Here is a 24,000-nt window from a genome sequence, read left to right as displayed (position 1 = left end):
TGTGACCAAGTGTTACTCAGTGTTAGTCAGCGTTACTCAGTATGACCCAGTGTTACTCAGTGTTACTCAGTGTTATTCAGTGTTACTCAGTGTGACCCAGTGTTACACGGTGTTACTCGGCGTTACTGAGTGTGACCCGGTGTTACACGGTGTTACTCGGCGTTACTCAGTGTGACCCGGTGTTACCCAGTGTTACCCGGTGTTACTCAGTGTGACCCAGTGTTACTCAGTGTGACCCAGTGTTACTCAGTGTGACCCAGTGTTACTCAGTGTGACCCAGTGTTACTCAGTGTGACCCAGTGTTACTCAGTGTGACCCAGTGTTACTCCGTGTGACCCAGTGTTACTCCGTGTGAATCAGTGTTACTCCGTGTGAATCAGTGTTACTCCGTGTGAATCAGTGTTACTCCGTGTGAATCAGTGTTACTCAGTGTGACTCGGTGTGACCCCGTGTGACTCGGTGTGACCCCGTGTGACTCAGTGTGACCCAGTGTTACTCAATGTGACCCAGTGTTACTCAATGTGACCCAGTGTTACTCAATGTGACCCAGTGTTACTCAGTGTGACCCAGTGTTACTCCGTGTGACTCCGTGTGACTTAGTGTGACCCAGTGTTACTCGGTATGACCCAGTGTTACTCGGCGTGACCCAGTGTTACTCGGTGTGACCCAGTGTTACTCGGTGTGACCCAGTGTTACTCGGTGTGACCCAGTGTTCCTCGGTGTGACCCAGTGTTCCTCGGTGTGACCCAGTGTTCCTCGGTGTGACCCAGTGTTCCTCGGTGTGACCCAGTGTTCCTCGGTGTGACTCAGTGTTACTCAGTGTTACTGTGTGTGACCTAGTGTTACTCCGTTTGACTCAGTGTGACCCAGTGTTACTCAGTGTGACCCAGTGTTACTCAGTGTGACCCAGTGTTACTCAGTGTGAATCAGTGTTACTCAGTGTGACCCAGTGTTACTCAGTGTGACCCAGTGTTACTCCGTGTGAATCAGTGTTACTCAGTGTGACCCAGTGTTACTCCGTGTGACTCAGTGTGACTCAGTGTTACTCAATGTGACCCAGTGTTACTCAGTGTGACCCAGTGTTACTCCGTGTTACTCAGTGTGACCCAGTGTTACTCCGTGTTACTCAGTGTGACCCAGTGTTACTCCGTGTGACTCAGTGTGACCCAGTGTTACTCGGTGTGACCCAGTGTTACTCGGTGTGACCCAGTGTTACTCGGTGTGACCCAGTGTCACTCCGTGTGACTCAGTGTGACCCAGTGTGACTCAGTGTGACCCAGTGTTACTCAGTGTGACCCAGTTACTCAGTGTGACCCAATGTTACTCCGTGTGACTCAGTGTGACCGAGTGTTACGCCGTGTGACCCAGTATTACTCAGTGTTAATCTGTGTGACCCAGTGTTACTCGGTGTGACCCAGTTATTCGGTGTGACCCAGTATTACTCAGTGTTAATCTGTGTGACCCAGTGTTACTCGGTGTGACCCAGTTATTCGGTGTGACCCAGTGTTACTCGGTGTGACTCGGTGTTACTCGGTGTGACCCGGTGTTACTCAGTGTGACCCGGTGTTACTCCGTGTGACCCGGTGTTACTCCGTGTGACCCGGTGTTACTCAGTGTGACCCAGTGTTACTCAGTGTGACCCGGTGTTACTCAGTGTGACCCAGTGTTACTCAGTGTGACCCAGTGTTACTCAGTGTGACCCAGTGTTACTCAGTGTGACCCAGTGTTACTCAGTGTGACCCAGTGTTACTCCGTGTGAATCAGTGTTACTCCGTGTGAATCAGTGTTACTCAGTGTGACCCAGTGTTACTCCGTGTGACTCAGTGTGACTCCGTGTTACTCAGTGTGACCCAGTGTTACTCCGTGTTACTCAGTGTGACCCAGTGTTACTCCGTGTTACTCCGTGTGACTCAGTGTGACTCAGTGTGACCCAGTGTTACTCCGTGTTACTCAGTGTGACCCAGTGTTACTCCGTGTTACTCAGTGTGACCCAGTGTTACTCCGTGTGACTCAGTGTGACCCAGTGTTACTCGGTGTGACCCAGTGTTACTCGGTGTGACCCAGTGTTACTCGGTGTGACCCAGTGTTACTCGGTGTGACCCAGTGTCACTCCGTGTGACTCAGTGTGACCCAGTGTGACTCAGTGTGACCCAGTGTTACTCAGTGTGACCCAGTTACTCAGTGTGACCCAGTGTTACTCCGTGTGACTCAGTGTGACCCAGTGTTACGCCGTGTGACCCAGTATTACTCAGTGTTAATCTGTGTGACCCAGTGTTACTCGGTGTGACCAGTGTTACTCCGTGTGACCCAGTGTTACTCCGTGTGACCCAGTGTTACTCCGTGTGACTCAGTGTGACCCAGTGTGACTCAGTGTGACCCAGTGTTACTCAGTGTGACCCAGTGTTACTCGGTGTGACCCAGTGTTACTCGGTGTGACCCAGTGTTACTCGGTGTGACCCAGTTATTCGGTGTGACCCAGTGTTACTCGGTGTGACTCGGTGTTACTCGGTGTGACCCGGTGTTACTCCGTGTGACCCGGTGTTACTCCGTGTGACCCGGTGTTACTCAGTGTGACCCGGTGTTACTCAGTGTGACCCAGTGTTACTCAGTGTGACCCAGTGTTACTCAGTGTGACCCAGTGTTACTCAGTGTGACCCAGTGTTACTCAGTGTGACCCAGTGTTACTCAGTGTGACCCAGTGTTACTCAGTGTGACCCAGTGTTACTCACTGTGACCCAGTGTTACTCACTGTGACCCAGTGTTACTCCGTGTGACCCAGTGTTACTCCGTGTGACCCAGTGTTACTCCGTGTGACCCAGTGTTACTCCGTGTGAATCAGTGTTACTCCGTGTGAATCAGTGTTACTCAGTGTGACCCAGTGTTACTCCGTGTGACTCAGTGTGACCCAGTGTTACTCAATGTGACCCAGTGTTACTCAGTGTGACCCAGTGTTACTCCGTGTGACTCCGTGTGACTTAGTGTGACCCAGTGTTACTCGGTGTGACCCAGTGATACTCGGTGTTACTCAGTGTGACCCAGCGTTACTCAGTGTGACCCAGTGTTACTCAGTGTGACCCAGTGTTACCCAGTGTTACTCCGTGTGACCCAGTGTTACTCCGTGTGACCCAGTGTTACTCCGTGTGACCCAGTGTAACTCCGTGTGACCCAGTGTTACTCAGTGTGACCCAGTGTTACTCAGTGTGACCCAGTGTTACTCAGTGTGACCCAGTGTTACTCAGTGTGACCCAGTGTTACTCAGTGTGACTCAGTGACCCAGTGTTACTCCGTGTGACCCAGTGTTACTCAGTGTTACTCAGTGTTACTCCGTGTGACTCAGTGTGACCCAGTGTTACTCCGTGTGACCCAGTGTTACTCTGTGTGACCCAGTGTGACCCAGTGTTACTCAGTGTGACCCAGTGTTACTCAGTGTGACCCAGTGTTACTCAGTGTGACCCAGTGTTACTCAATGTTACTCAGTGTGACTCAGTGTGACCCAGTGTTACTCCGTGTGACTCAGTGTGACCCAGTGTTACTCAGTGTTACTCAGTGTGACTCAGTGTTACTCAGTGTGACTCAGTGTGACTCAGTGTTACTCAGTGCGACTCCGTGCGACTCCGTGTGACCCAGTGTTACTCAATGTTACTCAGTGTGACTCCGTGTGACCCAGTGTTACTCCGTGTTACTCAGTGTGACCCAGTGTAACTCAGTGTTACTCAGCGTGACCCAGTGTTACTCAATGTGACCCGGTGTTACTCAGCGTGACCCGGTGTTACTCCGTGTGACTCGGTGTGACTCCGTGTGACTCCGTGTGACTCGGTGTGACTCAGTGTGACCCAGTGTGACTCAGTGTGACCCAGTGTGACTCAATGTGACTCAGTGTGACCCAGTGTTAATCAGTGTGACCCAGTGTTACCCAGTGTTACCCAGTGTGATCCTGTGTTACACAGTGTGACCCAGTGTTACTCAGTGTTACCAAGTGTTACTCAGTGTTACTCAGCGTTACTCAGTGTGACCCAGTGTGACTCTGTGACCCATTGTGACTCAGTGTGACCCAGTGTTACTCAGTGTTACTCAGTGTTACTCAGTGTTACTCAGTGTGACCCAGTGTTACCCAGTGTTACCCAGTGTGACCCAGTGTTACACAGTGTGACCCAGTGTTACACAGTGTTACACAGTGTGACCCAGTGCTACACAGTGTGACCCAGTGTTACTCAGTGTGACCCAGTGTTATTCCGTGTGACTCAGTGTGACGCAGTGTGGCCAAGTGTTACTCAGGGTGACCCAGTGTTACTCAGGGTGACTCAGTGTTACTCAGGGTGACCCAGTGTTACTCAGGGTGACTCAGTGTTACTCAGGGTGACTCAGTGTTACTCAGGGTGACTCAGTGTGACCCATTGTTACTCAGTGTGACCAAGTGTTACTCACTGTTACTCGGTGTGACCCAGTGTTACTCAGTGTGACCCAGTGTTACTCAGTGTTACTCAGCGTGACCAAGTGTTACTCAGCGTGACCCAGTGTTACTCCGTGTGACCCAGTGTTACTCAGTGTTACTCAATATTACTTAGTGTTGCCCAGTGTTACTCAGTGTGGCCCAGTGTTATTCAGTGTGGCCCAGTGTTACTCAGTGTGACCCAGTTTTACTCATTGTGACCCAGTGTTACTCAATGTTACTCAGTATTACTTAGTGTGACCCAGTTATACTTAGTGTTACCCAGCGTTACCCAGTGTGACCCGGTGTTACCCAGTGTCACTCAGTGTGACTCAGTGTGACCAAGTGTTACTCAGTGTTAGTCAGCGTTACTCAGTATGACCCAGTGTTACTCAGTGTTACTCAGTGTTATTCAGTGTTACTCAGTGTGACCCAGTGTTACACGGTGTTACTCGGCGTTACTGAGTGTGACCCGGTGTTACACGGTGTTACTCGGCGTTACTCAGTGTGACCCGGTGTTACCCAGTGTTACCCGGTGTTACTCAGTGTGACCCAGTGTTACTCAGTGTGACCCAGTGTTACTCAGTGTGACCCAGTGTTACTCAGTGTGACCCAGTGTTACTCAGTGTGACCCAGTGTTACTCCGTGTGACCCAGTGTTACTCCGTGTGAATCAGTGTTACTCCGTGTGAATCAGTGTTACTCCGTGTGAATCAGTGTTACTCCGTGTGAATCAGTGTTACTCAGTGTGACTCGGTGTGACCCCGTGTGACTCGGTGTGACCCCGTGTGACTCAGTGTGACCCAGTGTTACTCAATGTGACCCAGTGTTACTCAATGTGACCCAGTGTTACTCAATGTGACCCAGTGTTACTCAGTGTGACCCAGTGTTACTCCGTGTGACTCCGTGTGACTTAGTGTGACCCAGTGTTACTCGGTATGACCCAGTGTTACTCGGTGTGACCCAGTGTTACTCGGTGTGACCCAGTGTTACTCGGTGTGACCCAGTGTTACTCGGTGTGACCCAGTGTTCCTCGGTGTGACCCAGTGTTCCTCGGTGTGACCCAGTGTTCCTCGGTGTGACTCAGTGTTACTCAGTGTTACTGTGTGTGACCTAGTGTTACTCCGTTTGACTCAGTGTGACCCAGTGTTACTCAGTGTGACCCAGTGTTACTCAGTGTGACCCAGTGTTACTCAGTGTGAATCAGTGTTACTCAGTGTGACCCAGTGTTACTCAGTGTGACCCAGTGTTACTCCGTGTGAATCAGTGTTACTCAGTGTGACCCAGTGTTACTCCGTGTGACTCAGTGTGACTCAGTGTTACTCAATGTGACCCAGTGTTACTCAGTGTGACCCAGTGTTACTCCGTGTTACTCAGTGTGACCCAGTGTTACTCCGTGTTACTCAGTGTGACCCAGTGTTACTCCGTGTGACTCAGTGTGACCCAGTGTTACTCGGTGTGACCCAGTGTTACTCGGTGTGACCCAGTGTTACTCGGTGTGACCCAGTGTCACTCCGTGTGACTCAGTGTGACCCAGTGTGACTCAGTGTGACCCAGTGTTACTCAGTGTGACCCAGTTACTCAGTGTGACCCAATGTTACTCCGTGTGACTCAGTGTGACCGAGTGTTACGCCGTGTGACCCAGTATTACTCAGTGTTAATCTGTGTGACCCAGTGTTACTCGGTGTGACCCAGTTATTCGGTGTGACCCAGTATTACTCAGTGTTAATCTGTGTGACCCAGTGTTACTCGGTGTGACCCAGTTATTCGGTGTGACCCAGTGTTACTCGGTGTGACTCGGTGTTACTCGGTGTGACCCGGTGTTACTCGGTGTGACCCGGTGTTACTCCGTGTGACCCGGTGTTACTCCGTGTGACCCGGTGTTACTCAGTGTGACCCAGTGTTACTCAGTGTGACCCGGTGTTACTCAGTGTGACCCAGTGTTACTCAGTGTGACCCAGTGTTACTCAGTGTGACCCAGTGTTACTCAGTGTGACCCAGTGTTACTCAGTGTGACCCAGTGTTACTCCGTGTGAATCAGTGTTACTCCGTGTGAATCAGTGTTACTCAGTGTGACCCAGTGTTACTCCGTGTGACTCAGTGTGACTCCGTGTTACTCAGTGTGACCCAGTGTTACTCCGTGTTACTCAGTGTGACCCAGTGTTACTCCGTGTGACTCAGTGTGACCCAGTGTTACTCCGTGTTACTCAGTGTGACCCAGTGTTACTCCGTGTTACTCAGTGTGACCCAGTGTTACTCCGTGTGACTCAGTGTGACCCAGTGTTACTCGGTGTGACCCAGTGTTACTCGGTGTGACCCAGTGTTACTCGGTGTGACCCAGTGTTACTCGGTGTGACCCAGTGTCACTCCGTGTGACTCAGTGTGACCCAGTGTGACTCAGTGTGACCCAGTGTTACTCAGTGTGACCCAGTTACTCAGTGTGACCCAGTGTTACTCCGTGTGACTCAGTGTGACCCAGTGTTACGCCGTGTGACCCAGTATTACTCAGTGTTAATCTGTGTGACCCAGTGTTACTCGGTGTGACCAGTGTTACTCCGTGTGACCCAGTGTTACTCCGTGTGACCCAGTGTTACTCCGTGTGACTCAGTGTGACCCAGTGTGACTCAGTGTGACCCAGTGTTACTCAGTGTGACCCAGTGTTACTCGGTGTGACCCAGTGTTACTCGGTGTGACCCAGTGTTACTCGGTGTGACCCAGTTATTCGGTGTGACCCAGTGTTACTCGGTGTGACTCGGTGTTACTCGGTGTGACCCGGTGTTACTCCGTGTGACCCGGTGTTACTCAGTGTGACCCAGTGTTACTCAGTGTGACCCAGTGTTACTCAGTGTTACTCAGTATGACCCAGTGTTACTCAGTGTGACCCAGTGTTACTCACTGTGACCCAGTGTTACTCAGTGTGACCCAGTGTTACTCAGTGTGACCCAGTGTTACTCACTGTGACCCAGTGTTACTCACTGTGACCCAGTGTTACTCACTGTGACCCAGTGTTACTCCGTGTGACCCAGTGTTACTCCGTGTGACCCAGTGTTACTCCGTGTGACCCAGTGTTACTCCGTGTGACCCAGTGTTACTCCGTGTGAATCAGTGTTACTCCGTGTGAATCAGTGTTACTCAGTGTGACTCAGTGTGACCCAGTGTTACTCAATGTGACCCAGTGTTACTCAGTGTGACCCAGTGTTACTCCGTGTGACTCCGTGTGACTTATTGTGACCCAGTGTTACTCGGTGTGACCCAGTGTTACTCGGTGTTACTCAGTGTGACCCAGCGTTACTCAGTGTGACCCAGTGTTACTCAGTGTGACCCAGTGTTACCCAGTGTTACTCCGTGTGACCCAGTGTTACTCCGTGTGACCCAGTGTTACTCCGTGTGACCCAGTGTAACTCCGTGTGACCCAGTGTTACTCAGTGTGACCCAGTGTTACTCAGTGTGACCCAGTGTTACTCAGTGTGACCCAGTGTTACTCAGTGTGACCCAGTGTTACTCAGTGTGACTCAGTGACCCAGTGTTACTCCGTGTGACCCAGTGTTACTCAGTGTTACTCCGTGTGACTCAGTGTGACCCAGTGTTACTCCGTGTGACCCAGTGTTACTCTGTGTGACCCAGTGTTACTCAGTGTGACCCAGTGTTACTCAGTGTGACCCAGTGTTACTCAGTGTGACCCAGTGTTACTCAGTGTGACCCAGTGTGACTCAGTGTGACCCAGTGTTACTCAGTGTTACTCAGTGTGACCCAGTGTTACTCCGTGTGACTCAGTGTGACCCAGTGTTACTCAGTGTTACTCAGTGTGACTCAGTGTTACTCAGTGTGACTCAGTGTTACTCAGTGTGACTCAGTGTGACTCAGTGTTACTCAGTGCGACTCCGTGCGACTCCGTGTGACCCAGTGTTACTCAATGTTACTCAGTGTGACTCCGTGTGACCCAGTGTTACTCCGTGTTACTCAGTGTGACCCAGTGTGACTCAGTGTTACTCAGCGTGACCCAGTGTTACTCAATGTGACCCGGTGTTACTCAGCGTGACCCGGTGTTACTCCGTGTGACTCGGTGTGACTCGGTGTGACTCCGTGTGACTCCGTGTGACTCGGTGTGACTCAGTGTGACCCAGTGTGACTCAGTGTGACCCAGTGTGACTCAATGTGACTCAGTGTGACCCAGTGTTAATCAGTGTGACCCAGTGTTACCCAGTGTTACCCAGTGTGATCCTGTGTTACACAGTGTGATCCTGTGTTACACAGTGTGACCCAGTGTTACACAGTGTGACCAAGTGTTACTCAGTGTCACTCAGTGTGACCCAGTGTTACTCAGTGTTACCAAGTGTTACTCAGTGTTACTCAGCGTTACTCAGTGTGACCCAGTGTGACTCTGTGACCCATTGTGACTCAGTGTGACCCAGTGTTACTCAGTTTTACTCAGTGTGACCCAGTGTTACCCAGTGTTACCCAGTGTGACCCAGTGTTACACAGTGTGACCCAGTGTTACACAGTGTGACCCAGTGTTACACAGTGTGACCCAGTGCTACACAGTGTGACCCAGTGTTACTCAGTGTGACCCAGTGTTATTCCGTGTGACTCAGGGTGACCCAGTGTTACTCAGGGTGACTCAGTGTTACTCAGGGTGACCCAGTGTTACTCAGGGTGACTCAGTGTTACTCAGGGTGACTCAGTGTTACTCAGGGTGACTCAGTGTGACCCATTGTTACTCAGTGTGACCAAGTGTTACTCACTGTTACTCGGTGTGACCCAGTGTTACTCAGTGTGACCCAGTGTTACTCAGTGTGACCCAGCGTGACCAAGTGTTACTCAGCGTGACCCAGTGTTACTCCGTGTGACCCAGTGTTACTCAGTGTTACTCAATATTACTTAGTGTTGCCCAGTGTTACTCAGTGTGGCCCAGTGTTATTCAGTGTGGCCCAGTGTTACTCAGTGTGACCCAGTTTTACTCATTGTGACCCAGTGTTACTCAATGTTACTCAGTATTACTTAGTGTGACCCAGTTATACTTAGTGTTACCCAGCGTTACCCAGTGTGACCCGGTGTTACCCAGTGTCACTCAGTGTGACTCAGTGTGACCAAGTGTTACTCAGTGTTAGTCAGCGTTACTCAGTATGACCCAGTGTTACTCATTGTTACTCAGTGTTATTCAGTGTTACTCAGTGTGACCCAGTGTTACACGGTGTTACTCGGCGTTACTGAGTGTGACCCGGTGTTACACGGTGTTACTCGGCGTTACTCAGTGTGACCCGGTGTTACCCGGTGTTACTCAGTGTGACCCAGTGTTACTCAGTGTGACCCAGTGTTACTCAGTGTGACCCAGTGTTACTCAGTGTGACCCAGTGTTACTCACTGTGACCCAGTGTTACTCCGTGTGACCCAGTGTTACTCCGTGTGCATCAGTGTTACTCCGTGTGAATCAGTGTTACTCCGTGTGAATCAGTGTTACTCCGTGTGAATCAGTGTTACTCAGTGTGACTCAGTGTGACCCCGTGTGACTCAGTGTGACCCAGTGTTACTCAATGTGACCCAGTGTTACTCAATGTGACCCAGTGTTACTCAATGTGACCCAGTGTTACTCAGTGTGACCCAGTGTTACTCCGTGTGACTCCGTGTGACTTAGTGTGACCCAGTGTTACTCGGTATGACCCAGTGTTACTCGGTGTGACCCAGTGTTACTCGGTGTGACCCAGTGTTACTCGGTGTGACCCAGTGTTACTCGGTGTGACCCAGTGTTACTCGGTGTGACCCAGTGTTCCTCGGTGTGACCCAGTGTTCCTCGGTGTGACCCAGTGTTCCTCGGTGTGACCCAGTGTTCCTCGGTGTGACTCAGTGTTACTCAGTGTTACTGTGTGTGACCTAGTGTTACTCCGTTTGACTCAGTGTGACCCAGTGTTACTCAGTGTGACCCAGTGTTACTCAGTGTGACCCAGTGTTACTCAGTGTGACTCAGTGTGAATCAGTTTTACTCAGTGTGACCCAGTGTTACTCAGTGTGACCCAGTGTTACTCCGTGTGAATCAGTGTTACTCAGTGTGACCCAGTGTTACTCCGTGTGACTCAGTGTGACTCAGTGTTACTCAATGTGACCCAGTGTTACTCAGTGTGACCCAGTGTTACTCCGTGTTACTCAGTGTGACCCAGTGTTACTCCGTGTTACTCAGTGTGACCCAGTGTTACTCCGTGTGACTCAGTGTGACCCAGTGTTACTCGGTGTGACCCAGTGTTACTCGGTGTGACCCAGTGTAACTCGGTGTGACCCAGTGTCACTCCGTGTGACTCAGTGTGACCCAGTGTGACTCAGTGTGACCCAGTGTTACTCAGTGTGACCCAGTTACTCAGTGTGACCCAGTGTTACTCCGTGTGACTCAGTGTGACCGAGTGTTACGCCGTGTGACCCAGTATTACTCAGTGTTAATCTGTGTGACCCAGTTTTACTCGGTGTGACCCAGTTTTACTCGGTGTGACCAGTGTTACTCCGTGTGACCCAGTGTTACTCCGTGTGACCCAGTGTTACTCCGTGTGACTCAGTGTGACCCAGTGTGACTCAGTGTGACCCAGTGTTACTCAGTGTGACCCAGTGTTACTCGGTGTGACCCAGTGTTACTCGGTGTGACTCGGTGTTACTCGGTGTGACCCGGTGTTACTCCGTGTGACCCGGTGTTACTCCGTGTGACCCGGTGTTACTCCGTGTGACCCGGTGTTACTCAGTGTGACCCAGTGTTACTCAGTGTGACCCAGTGTGACCCAGTGTTACTCAGTGTGACCCAGTGTTACTCAGTGTGACCCAGTGTTACTCAGTGTGACCCAGTGTTACTCAGTGTGACCCAGTGTTACTCAGTGTGACCCAGTGTTACTCACTGTGACCCAGTGTTACTCACTGTGACCCAGTGTTACTCACTGTGACCCAGTGTTACTCACTGTGACCCAGTGTTACTCACTGTGACCCAGTGTTACTCCGTGTGACTCGGTGTGACTCAGTGTGACCCAGTGTGACTCAGTGTGACCCAGTGTGACTCAATGTGACTCAGTGTGACCCAGTGTTAATCAGTGTGACCCAGTGTTACCCAGTGTGACCCAGTGTTACCCAGTGTTACCCAGTGTGATCCTGTGTTACACAGTGTGACCCAGTGTTACACAGTGTGACCAAGTGTTACTCAGTGTCACTCAGTGTGACCCAGTGTTACTCAGTGTTACTCAGTGTTACCAAGTGTTACTCAGTGTTACTCAGCGTTACTCAGTGTGACCCAGTGTGACTCTGTGACCTATTGTGACTCAGTGTGACCCAGTGTTACTCAGTGTTACTCAGTGTTACTCAGTGTGACCCAGTGTTACCCAGTGTTACCCAGTGTGACCCAGTGTTACACAGTGTGACCCAGTGTTACACAGTGTTACACAGTGTGACCCAGTGCTACACAGTGTGACCCAGTGTTACTCAGTGTGACCCAGTGTTATTCCGTGTGACTCAGTGTGACGCAGTGTGGCCAAGTGTTACTCAGGGTGACCCAGTGTTACTCAGGGTGACTCAGTGTTACTCAGGGTGACCCAGTGTTACTCAGGGTGACTCAGTGTTACTCAGGGTGACACAGTGTTACTCAGGGTGACTCAGTGTGACCCATTGTTACTCAGTGTGACCAAGTGTTACTCACTGTTACTCGGTGTGACCCAGTGTTACTCAGTGTGACCCAGTGTTACTCAGTGTTACTCAGCGTGACCAAGTGTTACTCAGCGTGACCCAGTGTTACTCCGTGTGACCCAGTGTTACTCAGTGTTACTCAATATTACTTAGTGTTGCCCAGTGTTACTCAGTGTGGCCCAGTGTTATTCAGTGTGGCCCAGTTTTACTCATTGTGACCCAGTGTTACTCAATGTTACTCAGTATTACTTAGTGTGACCCAGTTATACTTAGTGTTACCCAGTGTTACTCCGTGTGACCCAGTGTTACTCAGTGTTACTCAATATTACTTAGTGTTGCCCAGTGTTACTCAGTGTGACCAAGTGTTACTCAGTGTTAGTCAGCGTTACTCAGTATGACCCAGTGTTACTCAGTGTTACTCAGTGTTACTCAGTGTTACTCAGTGTTATTCAGTGTTACTCAGTGTGACCCAGTGTTACACGGTGTTACTCGGCGTTACTCAGTGTGACCCGGTGTTACCCAGTGTTACCCGGTGTTACTCAGTGTTACTCAATATTACTTAGTGTTGCCCAGTGTTACTCAGTGTGGCCCAGTGTTATTCAGTGTGGCCCAGTGTTACTCAGTGTGACCCAGTTTTACTCATTGTGACCCAGTGTTACTCAATGTTACTCAGTATTACTTAGTGTGACCCAGTTATACTTAGTGTTACCCAGCGTTACCCAGTGTGACCCGGTGTTACCCAGTGTCACTCAGTGTTACTCAGCGTGACCAAGTGTTACTCAGCGTGACCCAGTGTTACTCCGTGTGACCCAGTGTTACTCAGTGTTACTCAATATTACTTAGTGTTGCCCAGTGTTACTCAGTGTGGCCCAGTGTTATTCAGTGTGGCCCAGTGTTACTCAGTGTGACCCAGTTTTACTCATTGTGACCCAGTGTTACTCAATGTTACTCAGTATTACTTAGTGTGACCCAGTTATACTTAGTGTTACCCAGCGTTACCCAGTTTGACCCGGTGTTACCCAGTGTCACTCAGTGTGACTCACTGTGACCAAGTGTTACTCAGTGTTAGTCAGCGTTACTCAGTATGACCCAGTGTTACTCAGTGTTACTCAGTGTTATTCAGTGTTACTCAGTGTGACCCAGTGTTACACGGTGTTACTCGGCGTTACTCAGTGTGACCCGGTGTTACACGGTGTTACTCGGCGTTACTCAGTGTGACCCGGTGTTACCCAGTGTTACCCGGTGTTACTCAGTGTGACCCAGTGTTACTCAGTGTGACCCAGTGTTACTCAGTGTGACCCAGTGTTACTCAGTGTGACCCAGTGTTACTCAGTGTGACCCAGTGTTACTCACTGTGACCCAATGTTACTCCGTGTGACCCAGTGTTACTCCGTGTGAATCAGTGTTACTCCGTGTGAATCAGTGTTACTCCGTGTGAATCAGTGTGACCCCGTGTGACTCAGTGTGACCCCGTGTTACTCAATGTGACCCAGTGTTACTCAATGTGACCCAGTGTTACTCAGTGTGACCCAGTGTTACTCCGTGTGACTCCGTGTGACTTAGTGTGACCCAGTGTTACTCGGTATGACCCAGTGTTACTCCGTGTGACCCAGTGTTACTCCGTGTGAATCAGTGTTACTCCGTGTGAATCAGTGTTACTCAGTGTGACCCAGTGTTACTCCGTGTGACTCAGTGTGACCCAGTGTTACTCAATGTGACCCAGTGTTACTCAGTGTGACCCAGTGTTACTCCGTGTGACTCCGTGTGACTTGGTGTGACCCAGTGTTACTCGGTGTGACCCAGTGTTACTCGGTGTGACCCAGTGTTACTCGGTGTGACCCAGTGTTACTCGGTGTGACCCAGTGTTACTCGGTGTGACCCAGTGTGACCCCGTGTTACTCAGTGTGACCCAGCGTTACTCAGTGTTACTCAGTGTGACCTAGTGTTACTCCGTTTGACTCAGTGTGACCCAGTGTTACTCAGTGTGACCCAGTGTTACTCAGTGTGACCCAGTGTTACTCAGTGTGACCCAGTGTTACTCAGTGTGACCCAGTGTTACTCCTTGTGACTCAGTGTGACCCAGTGTTACTCCGTGTGACCCAGTGTTACTCCGTGTGACCCAGTGTTACTCCGTGTGACCCAGTGTTACTCAGTGTGACCCAGTGTTACTCAGTGTGACCCAGTGTTACTCAGTGTGACTCAGTGACCCAGTGTTACTCAGTGTGACCCAGTGTTACTCAGTGTTACTCCGTGTGACTCAGTGTGACCCAGTGTTACTCCGTGTGACCCAGTTTTACTCTGTGTGACCCAGTGTTACTCAGTGTGACCCAGTGTTACTCAGTGTGACCCAGTGTTACTCAGTGTGACCCAGTGTTACTCAGTGTGACCCAGTGTTACTCAGTGTGACCCAGTGTTACTCCGTGTTACTCCGTGTGACTCAGTGTGACCCAGTGTTACTCAGTGTTACTCAGTGTTACTCAGTGTGACTCAGTGTTACTCAGTGTGACTCAGTGTGACTCAGTGTGACTCAGTGTGACTCAGTGCGACTCCGTGCGACTCAGTGTGACTCAGTGTTACTCAGTGCGACTCCGTGCGACTCAGTGTGACCCAGTGTTACTCAATGTTACTCAGTGTGACTCCGTGTGACCCAGTGTTACTCCGTGTTACTCAGTGTGACCCAGTGTGACTCAGTGTTACTCAGCGTGACCCAGTGTTACTCAATGTGACCCAGTGTTACTCAGTGTGACTCAGTGTTACTCAGTGTTACTCAGTGTGACTCAGTGTGACTCAGTGTGACTCAGTGTTACTCAGTGCGACTCCGTGCGACTCAGTGCGACTCAGTGTGACCCAGTGTTACTCCGTGTTACTCAGTGTGACCCAGTGTGACTCAGTGTTACTCAGCGTGACCCAGTGTTACTCAATGTGACCCGGTGTTACTCAGCGTGACCCGGTGTTACTCCGTGTGACTCGGTGTGACTCGGTGTGACTCGGTGTGACTCGGTGTGACTCAGTGTGACTCAGTGTGACCCAGTGTGACCCAGTGTGACCCAGTGTGACTCAATGTGACTCAGTGTGACCCAGTGTTAATCAGTGTGACCCAGTGTTACACAGTGTTACCCAGTGTGATCCTGTGTTACACAGTGTGACCCAGTGTTACACAGTGTGACCAAGTGTTACTCAGTGTCACTCAGTGTGACCCAGTGTTACTCAGTGTTACCAAGTGTTACTCAGTGTTACTCAGCGTTACTCAGTGTGACCCAGCGTGACTCTGTGACCCATTGTGACTCAGTGTTACTCAGTGTTACTCAGTGTGACCCAGTGTTACCCAGTGTTACCCAGTGTGACCCAGTGTTACACAGTGTGACCCATTGTTACACAGTGTTACACAGTGTGACCCAGTGCTACACAGTGTGACCCAGTGTTACTCAGTGTGACCCAGTGTTATTCCGTGTGACTCAGTGTGACGCAGTGTGGCCAAGTGTTACTCAGGGTGACCCAGTGTTACTCAGGGTGACTCAGTGTTACTCAGGGTGACCCAGTGTTACTCAGGGTGACTCAGTGTTACTCAGGGTGACTCAGTGTGACCCATTGTTACTCAGTGTGACCAAGTGTTACTCACTGTTACTCGGTGTGACCCAGTGTTACTCAGTGTGACCCAGTGTTACTCAGTGTTACTCAGCGTGACCAAGTGTTACTCAGCGTGACCCAGTGTTACTCAGTGTGACCCAGTGTTACTCAGTGTTATTCAGTGTGGCCCAGTGTTACTCAGTGTGACCCAGTTTTACTCATTGTGACCCAGTGTTACTCAATGTTACTCAGTATTACTTAGTGTGACCCAGTTATACTTAGTGTTACCCAGCGTTACCCAGTGTGACCCGGTGTTACCCAGTGTCACTCAGTGTGACTCAGTGTGACCAAGTGTTACTCAGTGTTAGTCAGCGTTACTCAGTATGACCCAGTGTTACTCAGTGTGACCCGGTGTTACACGGTGTTACTCAGTGTGACCCGGTGTTACCCAGTGTTACCCGGTGTTACTCAGTGTGACCCAGTGTTACTCAGTGTGACCCAGTGTTACTCAGTGTGACCCAGTGTTACTCAGTGTGACCCAGTGTTACTCAGTGTGACCCAGTGTTACTCCGTGTGACCCAGTGTTACTCCGTGTGAATCAGTGTTACTCCGTGTGAATCAGTGTTACTCCGTGTGAATCAGTGTTACTCAGTGTGACTCAGTGTGACCCCGTGTGACTCAGTGTGACCCAGTGTTACTCAATGTGACCCAGTGTTACTCAATGTGACCCAGTGTTACTCAGTGTGACCCAGTGTTACTCCGTGTGACTTAGTGTGACCCAGTGTTACTCGGTGTGACCCAGTGTTACTCGGTGTGACCCAGTGTTACTCAGTGTGACCCAGTGTGACCCAGTGTGACCCAGTGTTACTCAGTGTGACCCAGCGTTACTCAGTGTTACTCAGTGTGACCTAGTGTTACTCCGTTTGACTCAGTGTGACCCAGTGTTACTCAGTGTGACCCAGTGTTACTCAGTGTGACCCAGTGTTACTCAGTGTGACCCAGTGTTACTCCGTGTGACCCAGTGTTACTCCGTGTGACCCAGTGTTACTCCGTGTGACCCAGTGTTACTCCTTGTGACCCAGTGTTACTCCGTGTGACCCAGTGTTACTCCGTGTGACCCAGTGTTACTCCGTGTGACCCAGTGTTACTCAGTGTGACCCAGTGTTACTCAGTGTGACCCAGTGTTACTCAGTGTGACCCAGTGTTACTCAGTGTGACCCAGTGTTACTCAGTGTGACCCAGTGTTACTCAGTGTGACTCAGTGACCCAGTGTTACTCAGTGTGACCCAGTGTTACTCCGTGTGACTCAGTGTGACCCAGTGTTACTCAGTGTGACCCAGTGTTACTCAGTGTGACCCAGTGTTACTCAGTGTGACCCAGTGTTACTCAGTGTGACCCAGTGTTACTCAGTGTTACTCAGTGTGACCCAGTGTTACTCCGTGTGACTCAGTGTGACCCAGTGTTACTCAGTGTTACTCAGTGTGACTCAGTGTGACCCAGTGTTACTCAGTGTTACTCAGTGTGACTCAGTGTTACTCCGTGTTACTCAGTGTGACTCAGTGTGACCCAGTGTGACTCAGTGTTACTCAGCGTGACCCAGTGTTACTCAGCGTGACCCGGTGTTACTCAGCGTGACCCGGTGTTACTCAGCGTGACCCGGTGTTACTCAGCGTGACCCGGTGTTACTCCGTGTGACTCGGTGTGACTCGGTGTGACTCCGTGTGACTCGGTGTGACTCAGTGTGACCCAGTGTGACTCAGTGTGACTCAGTGTGACCCAGTGTGACTCAATGTGACTCAGTGTGACCCAGTGTTACTCAGTGTGACCCAGTGTTACCCAGTGTTACCCAGTGTTACCCAGTGTGATCCTGTGTTACACAGTGTGACCCAGTGTTACACAGTGTGACCAAGTGTTACTCAGCGTTACTCAGTGTGACCCAGTGTGACTCTGTGACCCATTGTGACTCAGTGTGACCCAGTGTGACCCAGTGTTACCCAGTGTGACCCAGTGTTACACAGTGTGACCCAGTGTTACACAGTGTGACCCAGTGTTACTCAGTGTGACCCAGTGTTACTCCGTGTGACTCAGTGTGACGCAGTGTGGCCAAGTGTTACTCAGGGTGACCCAGTGTTACTCAGGGTGACTCAGTGTTACTCAGGGTGACTCAGTGTTACTCAGGGTGACTCAGGGTGACTCAGTGTTACTCAGTGTTACTCAGTGTGACCCATTGTTACTCAGTGTCACCAAGTGTTATTCACTGTTACTCGGTGTGACCCAGTGTTACTCAGTGTGACCCAGTGTTACTCAGTGTCACCAAGTGTTATTCACTGTTACTCGGTGTGACCCAGTGTTACTCAGTGTGACCCAGTGTTACTCAGTGTTACTCAGCGTGACCCAGTGTTACTCAGCGTGACCCAGTGTTACTCAGTGTTACACGGTGTTACTCGGCGTTACTCAGTGTGACCCGGTGTTACACGGTGTTACTCGGCGTTACTCAGTGTGACCCGGTGTTAACCGGTGTTACTCATTGTTACTCAGTGTGACCCAGTGTGACCCAGTGTTACTCAGCGTTACTCAGTGTGACTCAGTGTTACTCAGTGTGACCCAGTGTTACTCAGTGTGACCCGGCGTTACTCGGTGTTACTAAGCGTTACTCTGTGTTACTCGGTGTACCCCAGTGTTACTCTGTGTTCCTCTCGTGTTACTCGGTGTTACCCAGTGTTACTCGGTGTGACCCAGTGTTACTCAGTGTGACCCAGTGTAACTCAGTATTACTTAGTGTGACCTAGTGTTACTCAGTGTGACCCAGTGTTACTCAGTGTGACCAAGTGTTACTCAGTGTGACCCAGTGTTACTAAGTGTGACCAAGTGTTACTCAGTGTGACCCAGTGTTACTCAGTGTGACCCAGTGTTACTCGGTGTGACCCGGTGTTACTCAGCGTTACTCAGTGTGACCCGGTGTTACCCAGTGTTACTCAGTGTGACCCAGTGTTACTCAGTGTTACTCAGCGTTACTCAGTGTCTCTCAGTTTTTTCCAGCGTTACCCAGTGTTACTCGGTGCTACTAAGCGTTACTCGGTGTTACTCAGTGTTACTCAGTGTTCCCCAGTGTTACTCAGTGTTCCCCAGTGTTACTCAGTGTGACCCAGTGTTACTCAGTGTTACCCAGCGTTACTCAGTGTGACCCGGTGTTACTAAGCGCTACTCGATGTTACTCAGTGTTCCCCAGTGTTACTCAGTGTAACCCAGTGTTACTCAGTGTTACCCAGTGTTACTCAGTGTGACCCAGTGTTACTCAGTGTGACCCAGTGTTACTCAGTGTTACCCAGCGTTACTCAGTATGACCCGGTGTTACTAAGCGCTACTCTGTGTTACTCAGTGTCCCCCAGTGTTTCTCAGTCTTACCCAGTGTTACTCCGTGTTCCTCACGTGTTACTCGGTGTTACTCAGTGTTACCCAGTGTTATTCCGTGTTCCTCACGTATTACTCGCTGTTACTCAGTGTTACCCAGTGTTATTCCGTGTTCCTCACGTGTTACTCAGTGTGACCCAGTGTTACTCACGTGTTACTCAGTGTGACCCAGTGTTACTCGCGTGTTACCCAGTGTAACTTGTGTTACTCGCGTGTTACTCGTGTGTTACTCACATGTTGACCCGAATCAAAGCAACTTCCGCGTGATTTCAGGCCTTTCAGCTCCGCTCTCTCCAGCGCTGGACAGCTTTTCTAATATTAACACAGGTCCTAAAGCTCTTGCCCAGTCATAACCCTTTATTTTCCCGAGATTTTCTCTTGTATTGTGTCTCATCTCTATTTCTGCAGTCTGTCTTCAGTTCAGATCGCCCTTCAGTTCAGATCGCTCCCTTGCTCGTTCTCTCTCCTCCACCGCCATACGCCCCTAATGCTGATTGGCTGCACGTTTGTTGTGTCGGTCCGACTAACATCCAAACTGCATATTTCAAAAACGACTTACCCCACCTTTAAGCAAAAACTTTTTTTAATTTCAGAAAACAAGATAGAATTTCTTATGTCAATTCACTTCTCTGGTAAATGCTTCTTGATTTAGGAATGTTTAGATATTTGGACTGGAAACAAGGCAAACATATTAAGTAAGAAAAGCATGATTTGCTGTGTACTGTTGTGGAGTGTGTGGATTAGTCCTAGATTAGAGTTTGGGTGTTCTTGCTTCTCAGAACACGCGGAGGCCGACACCTTCTTCTGCTTCACCAACCTGATGTCTGAGAACAGAGATAACTTCATCAAGAGCCTGGACGACTCGCAGTGCGGCATCACCTTCAAGATGGAGAGCGTGTTCTCCAAACTCAAGGAGAAAGACACTGAGCTCTACATGAGACTGGTGACCATGTTTACTTACTAGCCTAAATGTTATACTTTGGTGAAATTACATGTAATTACTTATAAGGGTTTTCCAGTTTCCATCTGAGCATCTGACACTTTTTAACCCTATTCTGATGATTATTATTTAGAGTTATCATGGCATAAACACAGTCTAGCTGACTACAAACTAAAAATCACAGTCCAACTTTATATGACAAACAGAACTGCTTCCAAGGACTACACAACGATTAATCGCATACAAAATAAAAAGTTTGTGTTATATAATATATGTGTGTGTACTGTGTATAATTATTTTGTATATTTAAATACACACACATATATGCATGTTTATATTTAAGAAATATCTGCATTTATATACTGTATATATCTGTATATATAATTTATATTATATATAAATATTTTATATATAAAGTACAATTTGTAAAAAAATATATACATGCATGTGTTTGTGTATTTATAAATACAAAATAATTATACCCAGTACACACACATATATATTATGTAAACATAAACTTTTATTTTGTATTTGATTAATCGTTGCCCAGCACTACTGGGTTCCAGAACAGCTGCGCTCGCCTACGAAAACAACACGGCCACGTTTATTGTGTTTTGTCTGCCACTCTGAGGCGCAAGTAATTTATTATGAAACTTATTATATATCGCGGCTTCTCCTGCAGCAACTTCTGTTTTTCGTCATGATATTTTGCGCCATTTTATCAGGAAATAACTTCTTCGACTCACTTGATGGAAATGGTGCTTTATTCACAAATGTTTTATGCCATATTCCAATTTTGCGCATTAGTTAAATTTGCATCTTTGGATGGAAACACAGCTGTTGATATTTGTTTTGACACTATTACTAACCATCTGTCTCTTCATCTGTCCGTCCACGTTTGTCTGTCTCTTCATCTGTCTGTCTCTTCTTCTGTCTGTCTGTCTCTCTTCTTCATCTGTCTGTCTGCTTTTGTCTGTCTCTTCATCTGTCTGTCTCTTCATCTGTCTGTCTCTCTTCATCTGTCTGTCTGTCTGTCTCTCTTCATCTGTCTGTCTGTCTGTCTCTCTTCATCTGTCTGTCTCTTCATCTGTCTGTCCGCTTTTGTCTGTCTCTTCGTCTGTCTCTTCTTCTGTCTGTCCGCTTTTGTCTGTTTCTTCGTCTGTCTGTCTGTCTGCTTTTGTCTGTCTCTTCATCTGTCTGTCTCTTCATCTGCCTGTCCGCTTTTGTCTGTCTCTTCATCTGTCTGTTTCTTCGTCTGTCTGTCTGCTTCTGTCTGTCTCTTCATCTGTCTGTCTGTCTCTCTTCATCTGTCTGTCCGCTTTTGTCTGTCTCTTCATCTGTCTGTCCGCTTTTGTCTGTCTCTTCGTCTGTCTCTTCTTCTGTCTGTTTGCTTTTGTCTGTCTCTTCATCTGTCTGTCCGCTTTTGTCTGTCTCTTCGTCTGTTTCTTCATCTGTCTGTCTGCTTTTGTCTGTCTCTTCATCTGTCTGTCTGTCTCTTCATCTGTCTGTCTCTCTTCATCTGTCTGTCTGTCTCTCTTCATCTGTCTGTCTCTCTCTTCGTCTGTCTGTCTCTCTTCATCTGTCTGTCTGTCTCTCTTCATCTGTCTGTCTGTCTCGCTTCATCTGTCTGTCCGCTTTTGTCTGTCTCTTCATCTGTCTGTCCGCTTTTGTCTGTCTCTTCGTCTGTCTTTCTGCTTTTGTCTGTCTCTTCATCTGTCTGTCCGCTTTTGTCTGTCTCTTCGTCTGTCTGTCCGCTTTTGTCTGTCTCTTCGTCTGTCTGTCCGCTTTCTGTCTGTCTCTTCATCTGTCTGTCCGCTTTTGTCTGTTTCTTCGTCTGTCTGTCTGCTTTTGTCTGTCCGCTTTTGTCTGTTTCTTCGTCTGTCTGTCTGCTTTTGTCTGTCTCTTCTTCTGTCTGTCCGCTTTTGTCTGTTTTTTCGTCTGTCTGTCTGCTTTTGTCTGTCTCTTCATCTGTCTGTCCGCTTTTGTCTGTCTCTTCGTCTGTCTGTCCACTTTTGTCTGTCTCTTCATCTGTCTGTCCGCTTTTGTCTGTCTCTTCATCTGTCTGTCCGCTTTTGTCTGTCTCTTCGTCTGTCTCTTCTTCTGTCTGTCTCTCTTCATCTGTCTGTCTGTCTCTCTTCATCTGTCTGTCCGCTTTTGTCTGTCTCTTCATCTGTCTGTCTCTCTTCATCTGTCTGTCTGTCTCTTCGTCTGTCTGTCTCTCTTCATCCGTCTGTCTGTCTCTTCATCTGTCTGTCTCTCTTCATCTGTCTGTCTCTTCATCTGTCTGTCCGCTTTTCTGTCTCTTCATCTGTCTGTCCGCTTTTGTCCGTCTCTTCGTCTGTCTCTTCTTCTGTCTGTCCGCTTTTGTCTGTTTCTTCGTCTGTCTGTCTGCTTTTGTCTGTCTCTTCATCTGTCTGTCCGCTTTTGTCTGTTTCTTCGTCTGTCTGTCTGCTTTTGTCTGTCTCTTCATCTGTCTGTCCGCTTTTGTCTGTCTCTTCATCTGTCTGTCCGCTTTTGTCTGTCTCTCTTCATCTGTCTGTCTGTCTCTCTTCATCTGTCTGTCCGCTTTTGTCTGTCTCTTCATCTGTCTGTCCGCTTTTGTCTGTCTCTTCGTCTGTCTGTCCGCTTTTGTCTGTCTCTTCATCTGTCTGTCTGTCTCTCTTCATCTGTCTGTCCGCTTTTGTCTGTCTCTTCATCTGTCTGTCCGCTTTTGTCTGTCTCTTCATCTGTCTGTCTCTTCATTTGTCTGTCCGCTTTTGTCTGTCTCTTCATCTGTCTGTCCGCTTTTGTCTGTCTCTTCATCTGTCCGTCTGTCTGTCTTCATCTGTCTGTCCGCTTTTGTCTGTCTCTTCATCTGTCTGTCCGCTTTTGTCTGTCTCCTCATCTGTCTGTCTCTTCATCTGTCTGTCTGCTTTTGTCTGTCTCTTCATCTGTCTGTTTCTTCGTCTGTCTGTCTGCTTTTGTCTGTCTCTTCATCTGTCTGTCCGCTTTTGTCTGTCTCTTCGTCTGTCTCTTCATCTGTCTGTCTCTTCATCTGTCTGTCTGTCTCTCTTCATCTGTCTGTCCGCTTTTGTCTGTCTCTTCATCTGTCTGTCCGCTTTTGTCTGTCTCTTCATCTGTCTGTCTCTTCATCTGTCTGTCTGCTTTTGTCTGTCTCTTCATCTGTCTGTCCGCTTTTGTCTGTCTCTTCGTCTGTCTCTTCATCTGTCTGTCTCTCTTCATCTGTCTGTCTGTCTCTTCATCTGTCTGTCCGCTTTTGTCTGTCTCTTCATCTGTCTGTCTCTCTTCATCTGTCTGTCTGTCTCTTCATCTGTCTGTCCGCTTTTGTTTGTCTCTTCATCTGTCTGTCCGCCTTTGTCTGTCTCTTCATCGTCTGTCTCTCTTCATCTGTCTGTCTCTCTTCATCTGTCTGTCTGTGTCTTCGTCTGTCTGTCTCTCTTCATCTGTCTGTCTGTCTCTTCGTCTGTCTGTCTCTCTTCATCTGTCTGTCCGCTTTTGTTTGTCTCTTCATCTGTCTGTCCGCTTTTGTCTGTCTCTTCATCTGTCTGTCCGCTTTTGTTTGTCTCTTCATCTGTCTGTCCGCTTTTGTCTGTCTCTTCATCTGTCTGTCTGCTTTTGTCTGTCTCTTCATCTGTCTGTCCGCTTTTGTCTGTCTCTTCATCTGTCTGTCCGCTTTTGTCTGTCTCTTCATCTGTCTGTCCGCTTTTGTCTGTCTCTTCATCTGTCTGTCCGCTTTTGTTTGTCTCTTCATCTGTCTGTCCGCTTTTGTCTGTCTCTTCATCTGTCTGTCTCTCTTCATCTGTCTGTCTCTCTTCATCTGTCTGTCTGTCTCTTCGTTTGTCTGTCTCTCTTCATCTGTCTGTCTCTCTCTTCGTCTGTCTGTCTCTCTTCATCTGTCTGTCTGTCTCTTCATCTGTCTGTCTCTCTTCATCTGTCTGTCTGTCTCTTCATCTGTCTGTCTCTCTTCATCTGTCTATCTGTCTCTCTTCATCTGTCTGTCCGCTTTTGTC

General features: G+C 48.9%; 1 protein-coding gene across 2 annotated transcripts in view; it reads left to right on the top strand.

Annotated features, from left to right (window-relative positions):
• tbc1d13 (TBC1 domain family, member 13) overlaps positions 1-24,000 on the top strand; it is a 39,617-nt gene that overhangs the window by 10,078 nt on the left and 5,539 nt on the right. For both annotated transcript variants that reach the window (XM_077247179.1, XM_077247180.1), the window contains exon 3: positions 19,830-19,993. In XM_077247179.1, coding sequence (XP_077103294.1) covers positions 19,830-19,993 — 164 coding nt within the window. The remainder of the gene's footprint in view (positions 1-19,829; positions 19,994-24,000) is intronic.

This window comes from Siphateles boraxobius, unplaced genomic scaffold (genome assembly GCF_051911475.1).
Source record: "Siphateles boraxobius isolate OS27281-9 unplaced genomic scaffold, OSU_SipBor_1 299, whole genome shotgun sequence".
NCBI lineage: Eukaryota > Metazoa > Chordata > Actinopteri > Cypriniformes > Leuciscidae > Siphateles > Siphateles boraxobius.
The sequence above is the reverse complement of the archived record's forward strand: the minus strand, read 5'-3'. Positions and strand labels throughout refer to the sequence as shown.